General features: G+C 36.2%; 1 protein-coding gene and 1 long non-coding RNA gene across 3 annotated transcripts; both read left to right on the top strand.

Moving 5' to 3' along the window:
* The first annotated feature begins 731 nt into the window (after positions 1-731).
* Positions 732-4,072, top strand: LOC145091385 (uncharacterized). The gene is made up of 2 exons (XR_013702148.1): positions 732-3,111; positions 3,886-4,072. It is a non-coding gene; the product is annotated as an uncharacterized LOC145091385 (long non-coding RNA).
* Positions 4,073-5,489: 1,417 nt separating this feature from the next.
* LOC145091367 (uncharacterized) lies at positions 5,490-12,169 on the top strand. Of its 2 annotated transcripts, none has more exons than XM_079029075.1 (11): positions 5,490-5,704; positions 6,480-6,696; positions 6,781-6,938; positions 7,082-7,227; positions 7,354-7,416; positions 7,539-7,631; positions 8,045-8,206; positions 8,291-8,382; positions 8,451-8,596; positions 8,662-9,162; positions 11,983-12,169. In XM_079029075.1, exons 1-10 carry the CDS (start codon positions 5,605-5,607, stop codon positions 8,967-8,969), a joined length of 1,485 nt encoding a protein of 494 aa, XP_078885201.1. In that variant the 5' UTR covers positions 5,490-5,604; the 3' UTR covers positions 8,970-9,162; positions 11,983-12,169. The 2 variants fall into 2 exon arrangements, with proteins under 2 accessions (XP_078885201.1, XP_078885195.1); XM_079029069.1 differs by having other exon boundaries at positions 8,662-11,208.
* The last annotated feature ends 1,010 nt before the right edge of the window (positions 12,170-13,179 follow it).

Below are 13,179 nucleotides of genomic sequence, written 5' to 3'. Positions count from 1 at the left end.
TAATTAATATTTTATTAAAAGAAATTTTTAGTCTTGAATTTTGGGACGTTACACCATAACAAACATTCTTGGTGAAGGTGCAGTCGTTGGCATAATGCCCTAGCTTTCCACATTTGAAGTATGTGGTTTCCCCGCCACACTTCCCATGATGCTTCTTCTTGCACTTGTTGCACCATTTCGCCTCTACCTTTCTTCCACTTCCCTTCGAACTACACTTCGAGAATTTACTTTTCTTGCTGCACCCTGAAAATCCATCGATTTTCCTCTTCTCACCAACCTCTGACCTTTCCAGACCTTTTTCCCTGATCTGGGTCTCAACATTTCTAGCAGCCCAGATGGCGACTTTCAATGTGGTTGCCTGCTTAACCATTGGACCATAGTCCGCTGGTAGTCCAAGGGCAAACTTGTTGACCTTAGAGAGTTCTGTAGGCACCAAATATGGGATAAACTTCATCTTTTCTGTGAAACTTGCAGCGTATTCAGTAACGCTCAATTTCCCTTTCTTCAAATTCTGATTACTGATTTCCAGAAGGTCCTGCTCGGAGCAGTATTGCAGTTTTAGTTGTTCCACAAAGTCTTCCCAAGACATTTTGCTTGCTTCTCCCTTGGGCATAGAGTCAGCTAACAGCTTCCACCAACTCAACACGCCAGATTTTAGCAGAGGGATCGCAAGAGCGGTCTTCTGCCTGTTGCTGCATTCGCAACTTTCAAACATAGTCTCCATTTCGGAGACCCAGTCTATAACTTGTACCGGTGTCGGGCTTCCAGATAGACATGGTGGTTTAGACGCCATGAAATCCTTGTACTTACACCCATGCCCATCATTTCCTCCATCCTGGTTATTACGTCTAACCACTGGTGGGTTGTCTTGACCAATGATCCCGCTAAAGTTTTCTCCTTCAGACTGCCCTCCATTCTCCTCGGGCTCTTCCACTTGAATTGACGGTTCTTCACGATTCTGCCTAAGCAGACGTCTTGTTTCTTCCATCTGACGATCCAACATCGTTTGAATCATCATTTGTACATCAGCCATTGTTATCGGATCAGGTGCAGCAGCTACAACAGGTACTTGTTGATTTACAGGTGGTTGATTCCTGTTTTCATCAGCATTTCCAACTCCGCTTCTTGTTCTCACCATTTTTTATCTATACACCGAATAATTTCACCTTATTGCTCCAAACGATTACATGCTAGTTCTAATATCGTATACATACGCTTAGAATCCTAAACACATAAACCTTCAGATCCGGTTGGCAACAAACCGTAGATCCGAAAAAATAATATCATATATGGCAACATATAACATTTAGCACATAAAAGCATTTTAGGCAACTTTCCTAAAATAAACTAGTGCTCGTGTCTAAAATTTATCAGACACACATCTCATAATCTCCACTTAGCATCCTAAGTTTAAGTCTAGAAATCCTACAAATTCCTAGTTCATTTAAACTAATGCTCTGATACCAACTGTGACATCCCCAAAATCTCGGCCAGAAAAGACCGATTTCATTTATGCTTTTTAAACATTTTCAGAGTAAATCCTTTTAATTTTAAAAGAGATGCGGAATTTGTTCCCAAAAACAAAACATGATAAAATAGATATTTATCAAAACATTTCATATAGAAATATGATTTCATTTCATAATCAAAAGTCGGGATGTCATGTTCCGATACAGATCATAAAGCATAAACGATAACATTACAAGTCATTCAACAAATATATACATATACAGACTTGTAAACAAAATAACTTGATGATTCGCTCATACGAAGTCAGATTTGGGCGTTCTTTATATATTCGGAAACCTCGTTTCAACTACTACAACATTATCCAAAGATAACGAGTTTATTTTACACTTAAATTTTGACGCTTATTTTTATTCTTAATTAATCAAACCACATAATTAAGCAAATAAACACATAACTCACATAATTCACAAATAATACATTTTTATTATTTCAACTTGGGGTTACAAAGGTTAACCTAGACTATTACATTGCTAAAAATGGCAAGACCATAGACACGGGCGTTACAATTCTCCCCACCTTAGTGGTCTTGCCATTTTTAGCAATGTAATAGTCTAGGTTAACCTTTGTAACCCCAAGTTGAAATAATAAAAATGTATTATTTGTGAATTATGTGAGTTATGTGTTTATTTGCTTAATTATGTGGTTTGATTAATTAAGAATAAAAATAAGCGTCAAAATTTAAGTGTAAAATAAACTCGTTATCTTTGGATAATGTTGTAGTAGTTGAAACGAGGTTTCCGAATATATAAAGAACGCCCAAATCTGACTTCGTATGAGGAAGTTATGATTTATTGAAGTTTCGACTTAGCGGTATGCAGCCTGAAATACTCGATTTGAGATCGAGTGGTTTTTAGCCGAAGCAATCTAAACGAGGATCGAAGGTCTCGTTGTTGGTATCGAAGCGATGAAAAGTTAGGCGAGAACGGACGTCAAACGAAGAAGTTATGAATTTATAACGAAGTTTTTCTGTCCCGGCCTATTAAAAATAAATAATAAAAATAAAGTTAAAATTAGCCGACGGAGTCTAAACGAAAGTTGTAGAGTGTAGTCTCACCTTCGCGTGGATATAAAGAACGTCGAAAACGGAGTTCGTATGAAGAAGATATGAATTTTTGAAGTTTATTAAATAATTAATAATTAAATTTAATTATTAAATCCCGGTATTATCCGAAGACGAGTCATCGGACTCATCCGAAGTACGCCCCGCGTACACCGAGGAATGTCGACACTCGCACTTGAGCACTTCGGATACGTAAGCAGTGACGATTTCGGAGCAGTACGCCCCGCGTACTCCGAGGCTCCAGCCTCCTATAAATAGGAAGCGAGGGCAGCCGACTCAATTGCTATTTTTCTCTCTTCTCTCTCCCGTTTTGCATCGATTTGCGTGCCAAAAATACCCCGAAGCCCCGATATTATTCTCGAGCCCTGAAGCAAGTCCCAAGATCCCGAAGATCCCGAGAAGTGCGGTTCCCGAGCCGAAGCTCTGCTCGCGAGAAGTTCGATTTTTGTGAAGATCTTCCAGATCTGCTGAGGATTACTACTTCTGCAAGTCGTAGTGCTGTCCGATCATCTTCTGATCAAGTAAGTGTATACTACTTTCATAAACACGATAATAATACAAGTATGGTTCGAGTGTATTAAGTGTATTGTTGTTTATAGGTGTGAGTGTGTGGTTACTTTCTTCTAACGCATAATTATGAAGTATTTTATACGAAATACGTGTTATGTGTATATTTTGTGTTATATGTGTGATTGTATATTCACTCTCTTCTATCTCATGGATCTGGTTTGTTTTCTATGAAATACGTGTTATGTGTGTGTGCCTCATCTGTTATGTGGAATATGTATTGATCAAAGCATGCTATACAAGTTTTTATCCATGTATAAAAATGTATATTTTATCTACTAATATGTTGGGTAGAACATGGGTAGATAGTTGGTGTGTAATAAACAGATGAGAGGCCTCGTTGTTGTTTGATTTAGTCATCTAGCGGAGTTTAGATGACGACCACGGACTTTTCTAGACAGTCTTGTGGAAACATTAGCAGGTTAGCCACCTGTAGGTGTTAATGAACTTGGGTGTTCATTCGCAGTACTCCATCCCCCTCATGGTTGCCTTATTTGACTTATATTGCTGAGGAACCCCCGAAGCATGTGTTGTCGCCCCGATGAAATATTCTTAGACTAGGTCCCTTATGTTAGTTGTCTTAGGGACATAAAGTGAGAATAACGGGAATGGGTAATTAGGTTATTGTTGGTTGGTGGAATTAAATATAATTATTTATTGTGGGTTGAAAACCCTATATGCTCACCAGGCTCCCAAGCCTGACCCACTCAGTTTTATTTGTATTACAGGAAGTGGCGCGAGGGCATAAGATGGACGAACCATCAAGTTGTTTCGTTTACAAGTCTGTATATGTATATATTTGTTGAATGACTTGTAATGTTATCGTTTATGCTTATTGGTCTGTATTGGAACATGAAACCCCGAGTTTTGATTATATAATGAAAATACATTTCTTTTATGAAATGCTTTGGTAAACATTGTTTTATCATGTTTTGTTTTTGGGAACAAATTCCGCAACTCTCTTTCAAATCAAAAGGATTTACTCTGAAATTATTTTAAAAGCATAAATGAAAATCGGTCTTTTCTGGCCGAGATTTTGGGGATGTCACAAAAGATATCACTATTTCGTATCTGGTCCCTCATATTTCAATGTTTTGACAGTTTCTACCCATTTTCGATATTAGAGAGTATTTTCGCATCCGGAGTAAACTGGGAAGCTCAAATAATTTTTCACAATGGGTCCCTGCAGTATTTGCGAAAATGACAAATTGTACAAAGTTTTCGAATTTCTTGCAACTCTCACCCAAAAGTCGAAATCGTCACAACTTTTGAAGATTTTTTCCTCGACTTTTCGTGATTGTTTTTTCGTGCAAGATTTTCGTGGTTTCATTTTTGTCACACATAGAGGGGGAGTTTCGTATGGTTTATTTCTCCAGCGCTTCTCATATTCTTGTGGGTTTTATAATCATTTGTTGATTATAAAAATGGGAGAATGTTGAAATAGTTATTCGATGATTATTGGATATTCTTTTTCAAATCGGATTTGAAGACTGGTGTTACTTCGAAGGGGAGTTGGTCTTGATCGCTTGGAGCTCGTTTGAATATTGAAGCCGAGACATCCAATCCTAACTTTGAGGGGGGATAATGTTAGGGTGTAAAGTTCTCCTTAGACGTGGCTTACCCTATTTGGATGTGTAATAAGTTTAGCATTTCCTAAATAGGAAGTGAGTAGCTCCCATTTTATGCAAGAACCTCTATGAGAGATTAGTCTAGTGAGAGAATTATAAGAGCATAAACGAATTATTTACATCTTTGTGTTCTTCATAGTTGATTGATTCACTTAATCTTTACATTTCCGCATTCGTCATCATAACTAGGTCATTACACCAGCGCTTCATGCACGATTATTTTGATGAGCACATGATTTTTTAAGACTATTTTTTTCGACGACGGTTCCATATGCACATACATTTGTTTTAGTGTATAGTCAACGATGTCACGAAAACATGCTCATATTTCCAACAACCTGCATATGCAAAATGTATAATAAGTTTTACTCCCTTATAAAAATACGTAACTGTATTTCGTATGCTAGGATATGCCATTTTTTCCCAATGCATTAAATGAGAATTTGATTATTAATTTAATTTCTAGTAATTACAAATGTGCGAACAATGTGACAAACCATTTCTCCTAATTTTTTTTTACGTAATGTTGCAAAAATGTGGCGACTACTTGGTTTTTATATAGGTACTTTTTGAAATGATAGGGCTTTTGTCTAGATAAAAACATATTAGGGACAATTTCGCAATTTCAAGTGAAAGAATTTTTGCCAATAACCAAAAACGAATGTCCTTTTATGAAATAGTTTCATAGTACCAGGGGCTTAGTGCGAATAATCGTTCGAGTTTTGAGGGAGCACACACATACGCTCGTTCGATGCATAAATTTGGGCGAATTCAAAGCGTCTCGCTCCCTTCGTTTTCGAAGGAAAATCAGAGACGATAATGGCAACTACGATCACTTGTACGCTTTTCCTATTATTCACTTTGCACGGATTCTTTTGGCTCTCGTTTTGCTCTGATCACGTCCCTCTTCCACTTAAAGGTACGCCTTTTTCCTCGTTGTTGGGTATTTTATCATTACAGTAAAGTAATTGAAGAACAATACGAATAAACTTACACTGAGAACTGGTATTTTGTGTAAATTGGGTTTACATCGATAAGTTTGGATCGAGAAACGTATCAGTTGTGGGTGTGATTGGTTAAAGTATAATTTATGAAGTAAATTTTCTTATAAAGATGCTCAATTTTAGGGTGTTCATGATGTAATTTTTTATGCGTATTTTTTGTTTTATTTTGCAAGTTTCAATAGAAAGCACCATCACTTGCGACAACCACCGGTCTTCATTGTTGAAAATTTTGTGTCTTTCAGGAAGTTCACAGTATGATAAGAGAATTAGAAAACAATACTTAATAGATAAAATATAAATAGTATTTTTCATGATTCTCAACTTGCCCCTACACTTGCAAATTTGCATCGAGGCAAATGTGATTATGGTGGTTGGGTGATGAAACTTTGATTCTGAGTAGTTAATCTACTTCCATAAAGGAAAATTTAGTGCTTCTTCTGTATAATTTAAACGGGTTTGTATTTACTTGATCCAACACTAACATTTTTGTATCAAGTCACATGTTATATTTAACGCTTGATTGATCAAAGCTTTTGATATAAGTAGTCAAATTGCTTACAAAAGATGTTAGGTTTAGGGTTTTCTTGATGATTTTTTAACATGTTAGTTTTATGTTCAAGAATTTGTGATGTATATCAAAAAACTTGCATCCTTTCGTATACTAATTACTCTCTTCATTTTCAAATTCAGCCATCAATGTGGGACAACCAGCTGTTGATGTCACCCCTACACAAATTCATGTCTCTTCTCAAGGATCTAAAGATGTTGCATTTTGTGAACGTGTTACTATACATGGCATATCAAGAATAAAACTCCATAGTTATGCCAAAGCATATCGAGTAATGGTGGTTCCATCAGTTGTGATCCCTGATAAATGGCATAACAAGATTCAAATATGTTTCCACCAGTAAGCAAGACTAAGAGTCTTCTATTTTTTCCTGATCTTTTTCTTTTTCCATTTCATTATCTTTGAAATTTCATGATTATGCAGGAATGCTTCACTAGGATTATGCCAATGTGAAAAAGATGATTGGAGATTTATTAAAAAGGGTTCATGGAGTTCCATTATGTCACCATTTGAGCAAAAGTTTGTTGATGTGAAGTTTGTTGGTGGGGTGTCTGGCTCTGTAACTGTCACTCTTGATGAAGGTCAGGTGTTTGTTTGGATTTCCTTTTATATTTCCGCAATTTATCCAAAATTGGTAATTATTTCAAAAATTATAGTGTTATCTTTTTAGCAATTTCTATACCTGACCTGTTGACATTAGGTTTTAAATGTTTGTTTCTTGCAGTGTCACAGGGATGGAGGTATATCTTACTTGCAGTGGGATTTGCTTTATTATTCTTGGCACCTATTGTTAGCACGTGGGTCCCCTTTTACTATACCAGTTCTATGGCTATTGGAGTTTTTGCTGTTGTTCTCATAATCCTTTATCAGGTACATGTGTTTTTTTGTCACTTTATTTTATAAAGAAAAACATCAATATCAAGTTTTTAATCTATAACTAGAATTCTTTGTGTTACATAATTATTTTTCTAACTATATCATCTTTGATATTCACAGGGGATGAAATTATTGCCTACTGGCAGAAAAAGCGCCTTTTATTTAAGTATTTATTCCACATTGGTAAGTGCCCTGCAGTTTGCATCCATTTCTACTGCATTTTATAAAACATGATTATTATGATTTATGGCCATGGTGTATGTATCTTTAATTTAATTTTTAATTTTTTTTTCTATATTTTTCAGCTTGGTGCAGGATCTTTTCTGGTTCATTATGTCTCTGAGTTTGTCAATTCAATCCTTGCAAATTTTGGACTCAGTCAAGAGCTGCAGAATCCGGTAAGTACTTTCTCAGAAAAAATGGAACTGAAATTGATTAATTATATAAAATATATATTTTACATTTGAAAATTTTTCAATAATCTGTTTTAAATTTAATAAGCATTAAATATATACTAGATTAAATCCACACATTCAAAACTATTAAACATCCCTTATAGTTAGAGTAAATTACAAATTTGGTCCCTGTCATATACTGTCTTTTCCGAGTTTAGTCCAAGGGCAAAACGGTCATTTAACAAAAGATAGCTGGGAGATTAGTTTTACTCCAAAGCCTAAACCCTAAAATGTTTTTCAGTTTATACTTTTGCAAAATCGGGCAAGTGGGTGAAGAACATATGAAGCTAATTACATATGTGCCCTCTAAACCCTAGACTTTAAACTAATTACGATTGTGCCCTCTAAACTCACAGGTTTCCGTATTTATGCTGCTTGCCATCATACTTTTAGGAGCGGGACTTGGTTATTGGCTGGTGCGCACTTATGTTATCTCAGAAGATGGTGACGTGGACATTGGCATAGCCCAATTCATCAAATGGGCAATGCGTGTGATTGCAGTTACATGTATTTATCTGGTCAGTTATCTCATTAATTTAATCATTTTATCGTATAAATACTTTATGTTATATGATATAATTCAATTTTTTATTTTATTACAGAGCTCTATTGACACTCCTTTGGCAATGGTAGCAGTTGGTTCTTCCATATCACTATACTACATGATCACTTCTATCAAGTGGCACAATCATCAGTAAGTTCTAATTTTTTTTTTTTGATTAATTTAAATTACAAGATCTTGAAGATGTTATTTTCATGTAGAGGTCCGTTGAAATCTAAAAAGTCAAAGCTATGGGAAAGGAGTGGTCAACGCACACCAAAGATTGGGCGTGCTGAATTTCTTAGAAGGCCAAAAAAGATTAGTCCATGGAATGCTCCGATGAATTCATTTGCTTCTCCAGTCAAAGGTACTGATTGTGATTTATAAGGGTATTTTAGACATTTGACGGATATATTTGTTAAATTGATGAAGGGATGGTGAACAACACGTCAGGAGGTAGAGGGTCAACGGAAAGTCAACATGACTTTTACTCAACGTTTCACAAGACCCCAAACAGAAAGAAGTTCTCAAAGAAAGAATGGGAGGAATTCACAGAGGAATCAACCAGAGAATCAGTTGCTGACCTGGCATCTTCGGAGACCCAGTCTATAACTTGTACCGGTGTCGGGCTTCCAGATAGACATGGTGGTTTAGACGCCATGAAATCCTTGTACTTACACCCATGCCCATCATTTCCTCCATCCTGGTTATTACGTCTAACCACTGGTGGGTTGTCTTGACCAATGATCCCGCTAAAGTTTTCTCCTTCAGACTGCCCTCCATTCTCCTCGGGCTCTTCCACTTGAATTGACGGTTCTTCACGATTCTGCCTAAGCAGACGTCTTGTTTCTTCCATCTGACGATCCAACATCGTTTGAATCATCATTTGTACATCAGCCATTGTTATCGGATCAGGTGCAGCAGCTACAACAGGTACTTGTTGATTTACAGGTGGTTGATTCCTGTTTTCATCAGCATTTCCAACTCCGCTTCTTGTTCTCACCATTTTTTATCTATACACCGAATAATTTCACCTTATTGCTCCAAACGATTACATGCTAGTTCTAATATCGTATACATACGCTTAGAATCCTAAACACATAAACCTTCAGATCCGGTTGGCAACAAACCGTAGATCCGAAAAAATAATATCATATATGGCAACATATAACATTTAGCACATAAAAGCATTTTAGGCAACTTTCCTAAAATAAACTAGTGCTCGTGTCTAAAATTTATCAGACACACATCTCATAATCTCCACTTAGCATCCTAAGTTTAAGTCTAGAAATCCTACAAATTCCTAGTTCATTTAAACTAATGCTCTGATACCAACTGTGACATCCCCAAAATCTCGGCCAGAAAAGACCGATTTCATTTATGCTTTTTAAACATTTTCAGAGTAAATCCTTTTAATTTTAAAAGAGATGCGGAATTTGTTCCCAAAAACAAAACATGATAAAATAGATATTTATCAAAACATTTCATATAGAAATATGATTTCATTTCATAATCAAAAGTCGGGATGTCATGTTCCGATACAGATCATAAAGCATAAACGATAACATTACAAGTCATTCAACAAATATATACATATACAGACTTGTAAACAAAATAACTTGATGATTCGCTCATACGAAGTCAGATTTGGGCGTTCTTTATATATTCGGAAACCTCGTTTCAACTACTACAACATTATCCAAAGATAACGAGTTTATTTTACACTTAAATTTTGACGCTTATTTTTATTCTTAATTAATCAAACCACATAATTAAGCAAATAAACACATAACTCACATAATTCACAAATAATACATTTTTATTATTTCAACTTGGGGTTACAAAGGTTAACCTAGACTATTACATTGCTAAAAATGGCAAGACCATAGACACGGGCGTTACAATTCTCCCCACCTTAGTGGTCTTGCCATTTTTAGCAATGTAATAGTCTAGGTTAACCTTTGTAACCCCAAGTTGAAATAATAAAAATGTATTATTTGTGAATTATGTGAGTTATGTGTTTATTTGCTTAATTATGTGGTTTGATTAATTAAGAATAAAAATAAGCGTCAAAATTTAAGTGTAAAATAAACTCGTTATCTTTGGATAATGTTGTAGTAGTTGAAACGAGGTTTCCGAATATATAAAGAACGCCCAAATCTGACTTCGTATGAGGAAGTTATGATTTATTGAAGTTTCGACTTAGCGGTATGCAGCCTGAAATACTCGATTTGAGATCGAGTGGTTTTTAGCCGAAGCAATCTAAACGAGGATCGAAGGTCTCGTTGTTGGTATCGAAGCGATGAAAAGTTAGGCGAGAACGGACGTCAAACGAAGAAGTTATGAATTTATAACGAAGTTTTTCTGTCCCGGCCTATTAAAAATAAATAATAAAAATAAAGTTAAAATTAGCCGACGGAGTCTAAACGAAAGTTGTAGAGTGTAGTCTCACCTTCGCGTGGATATAAAGAACGTCGAAAACGGAGTTCGTATGAAGAAGATATGAATTTTTGAAGTTTATTAAATAATTAATAATTAAATTTAATTATTAAATCCCGGTATTATCCGAAGACGAGTCATCGGACTCATCCGAAGTACGCCCCGCGTACACCGAGGAATGTCGACACTCGCACTTGAGCACTTCGGATACGTAAGCAGTGACGATTTCGGAGCAGTACGCCCCGCGTACTCCGAGGCTCCAGCCTCCTATAAATAGGAAGCGAGGGCAGCCGACTCAATTGCTATTTTTCTCTCTTCTCTCTCCCGTTTTGCATCGATTTGCGTGCCAAAAATACCCCGAAGCCCCGATATTATTCTCGAGCCCTGAAGCAAGTCCCAAGATCCCGAAGATCCCGAGAAGTGCGGTTCCCGAGCCGAAGCTCTGCTCGCGAGAAGTTCGATTTTTGTGAAGATCTTCCAGATCTGCTGAGGATTACTACTTCTGCAAGTCGTAGTGCTGTCCGATCATCTTCTGATCAAGTAAGTGTATACTACTTTCATAAACACGATAATAATACAAGTATGGTTCGAGTGTATTAAGTGTATTGTTGTTTATAGGTGTGAGTGTGTGGTTACTTTCTTCTAACGCATAATTATGAAGTATTTTATACGAAATACGTGTTATGTGTATATTTTGTGTTATATGTGTGATTGTATATTCACTCTCTTCTATCTCATGGATCTGGTTTGTTTTCTATGAAATACGTGTTATGTGTGTGTGCCTCATCTGTTATGTGGAATATGTATTGATCAAAGCATGCTATACAAGTTTTTATCCATGTATAAAAATGTATATTTTATCTACTAATATGTTGGGTAGAACATGGGTAGATAGTTGGTGTGTAATAAACAGATGAGAGGCCTCGTTGTTGTTTGATTTAGTCATCTAGCGGAGTTTAGATGACGACCACGGACTTTTCTAGACAGTCTTGTGGAAACATTAGCAGGTTAGCCACCTGTAGGTGTTAATGAACTTGGGTGTTCATTCGCAGTACTCCATCCCCCTCATGGTTGCCTTATTTGACTTATATTGCTGAGGAACCCCCGAAGCATGTGTTGTCGCCCCGATGAAATATTCTTAGACTAGGTCCCTTATGTTAGTTGTCTTAGGGACATAAAGTGAGAATAACGGGAATGGGTAATTAGGTTATTGTTGGTTGGTGGAATTAAATATAATTATTTATTGTGGGTTGAAAACCCTATATGCTCACCAGGCTCCCAAGCCTGACCCACTCAGTTTTATTTGTATTACAGGAAGTGGCGCGAGGGCATAAGATGGACGAACCATCAAGTTGTTTCGTTTACAAGTCTGTATATGTATATATTTGTTGAATGACTTGTAATGTTATCGTTTATGCTTATTGGTCTGTATTGGAACATGAAACCCCGAGTTTTGATTATATAATGAAAATACATTTCTTTTATGAAATGCTTTGGTAAACATTGTTTTATCATGTTTTGTTTTTGGGAACAAATTCCGCAACTCTCTTTCAAATCAAAAGGATTTACTCTGAAATTATTTTAAAAGCATAAATGAAAATCGGTCTTTTCTGGCCGAGATTTTGGGGATGTCACAAAAGATATCACTATTTCGTATCTGGTCCCTCATATTTCAATGTTTTGACAGTTTCTACCCATTTTCGATATTAGAGAGTATTTTCGCATCCGGAGTAAACTGGGAAGCTCAAATAATTTTTCACAATGGGTCCCTGCAGTATTTGCGAAAATGACAAATTGTACAAAGTTTTCGAATTTCTTGCAACTCTCACCCAAAAGTCGAAATCGTCACAACTTTTGAAGATTTTTTCCTCGACTTTTCGTGATTGTTTTTTCGTGCAAGATTTTCGTGGTTTCATTTTTGTCACACATAGAGGGGGAGTTTCGTATGGTTTATTTCTCCAGCGCTTCTCATATTCTTGTGGGTTTTATAATCATTTGTTGATTATAAAAATGGGAGAATGTTGAAATAGTTATTCGATGATTATTGGATATTCTTTTTCAAATCGGATTTGAAGACTGGTGTTACTTCGAAGGGGAGTTGGTCTTGATCGCTTGGAGCTCGTTTGAATATTGAAGCCGAGACATCCAATCCTAACTTTGAGGGGGGATAATGTTAGGGTGTAAAGTTCTCCTTAGACGTGGCTTACCCTATTTGGATGTGTAATAAGTTTAGCATTTCCTAAATAGGAAGTGAGTAGCTCCCATTTTATGCAAGAACCTCTATGAGAGATTAGTCTAGTGAGAGAATTATAAGAGCATAAACGAATTATTTACATCTTTGTGTTCTTCATAGTTGATTGATTCACTTAATCTTTACATTTCCGCATTCGTCATCATAACTAGGTCATTACACCAGCGCTTCATGCACGATTATTTTGATGAGCACATGATTTTTTAAGACTATTTTTTTCGACGACGGTTCCATATGCACATACATTTGTTTTAGTGTAT

Source organism: Lactuca serriola, chromosome 1 (assembly GCF_051521515.1).
Source record: "Lactuca serriola cultivar US96UC23 chromosome 1, Lser_US96UC23_V15, whole genome shotgun sequence".
Classification (NCBI taxonomy): Eukaryota; Viridiplantae; Streptophyta; class Magnoliopsida; order Asterales; family Asteraceae; genus Lactuca; species Lactuca serriola.
Note: the sequence above shows the minus strand (reverse complement) of the source record. Positions and strands in the feature narration are given on the sequence as shown.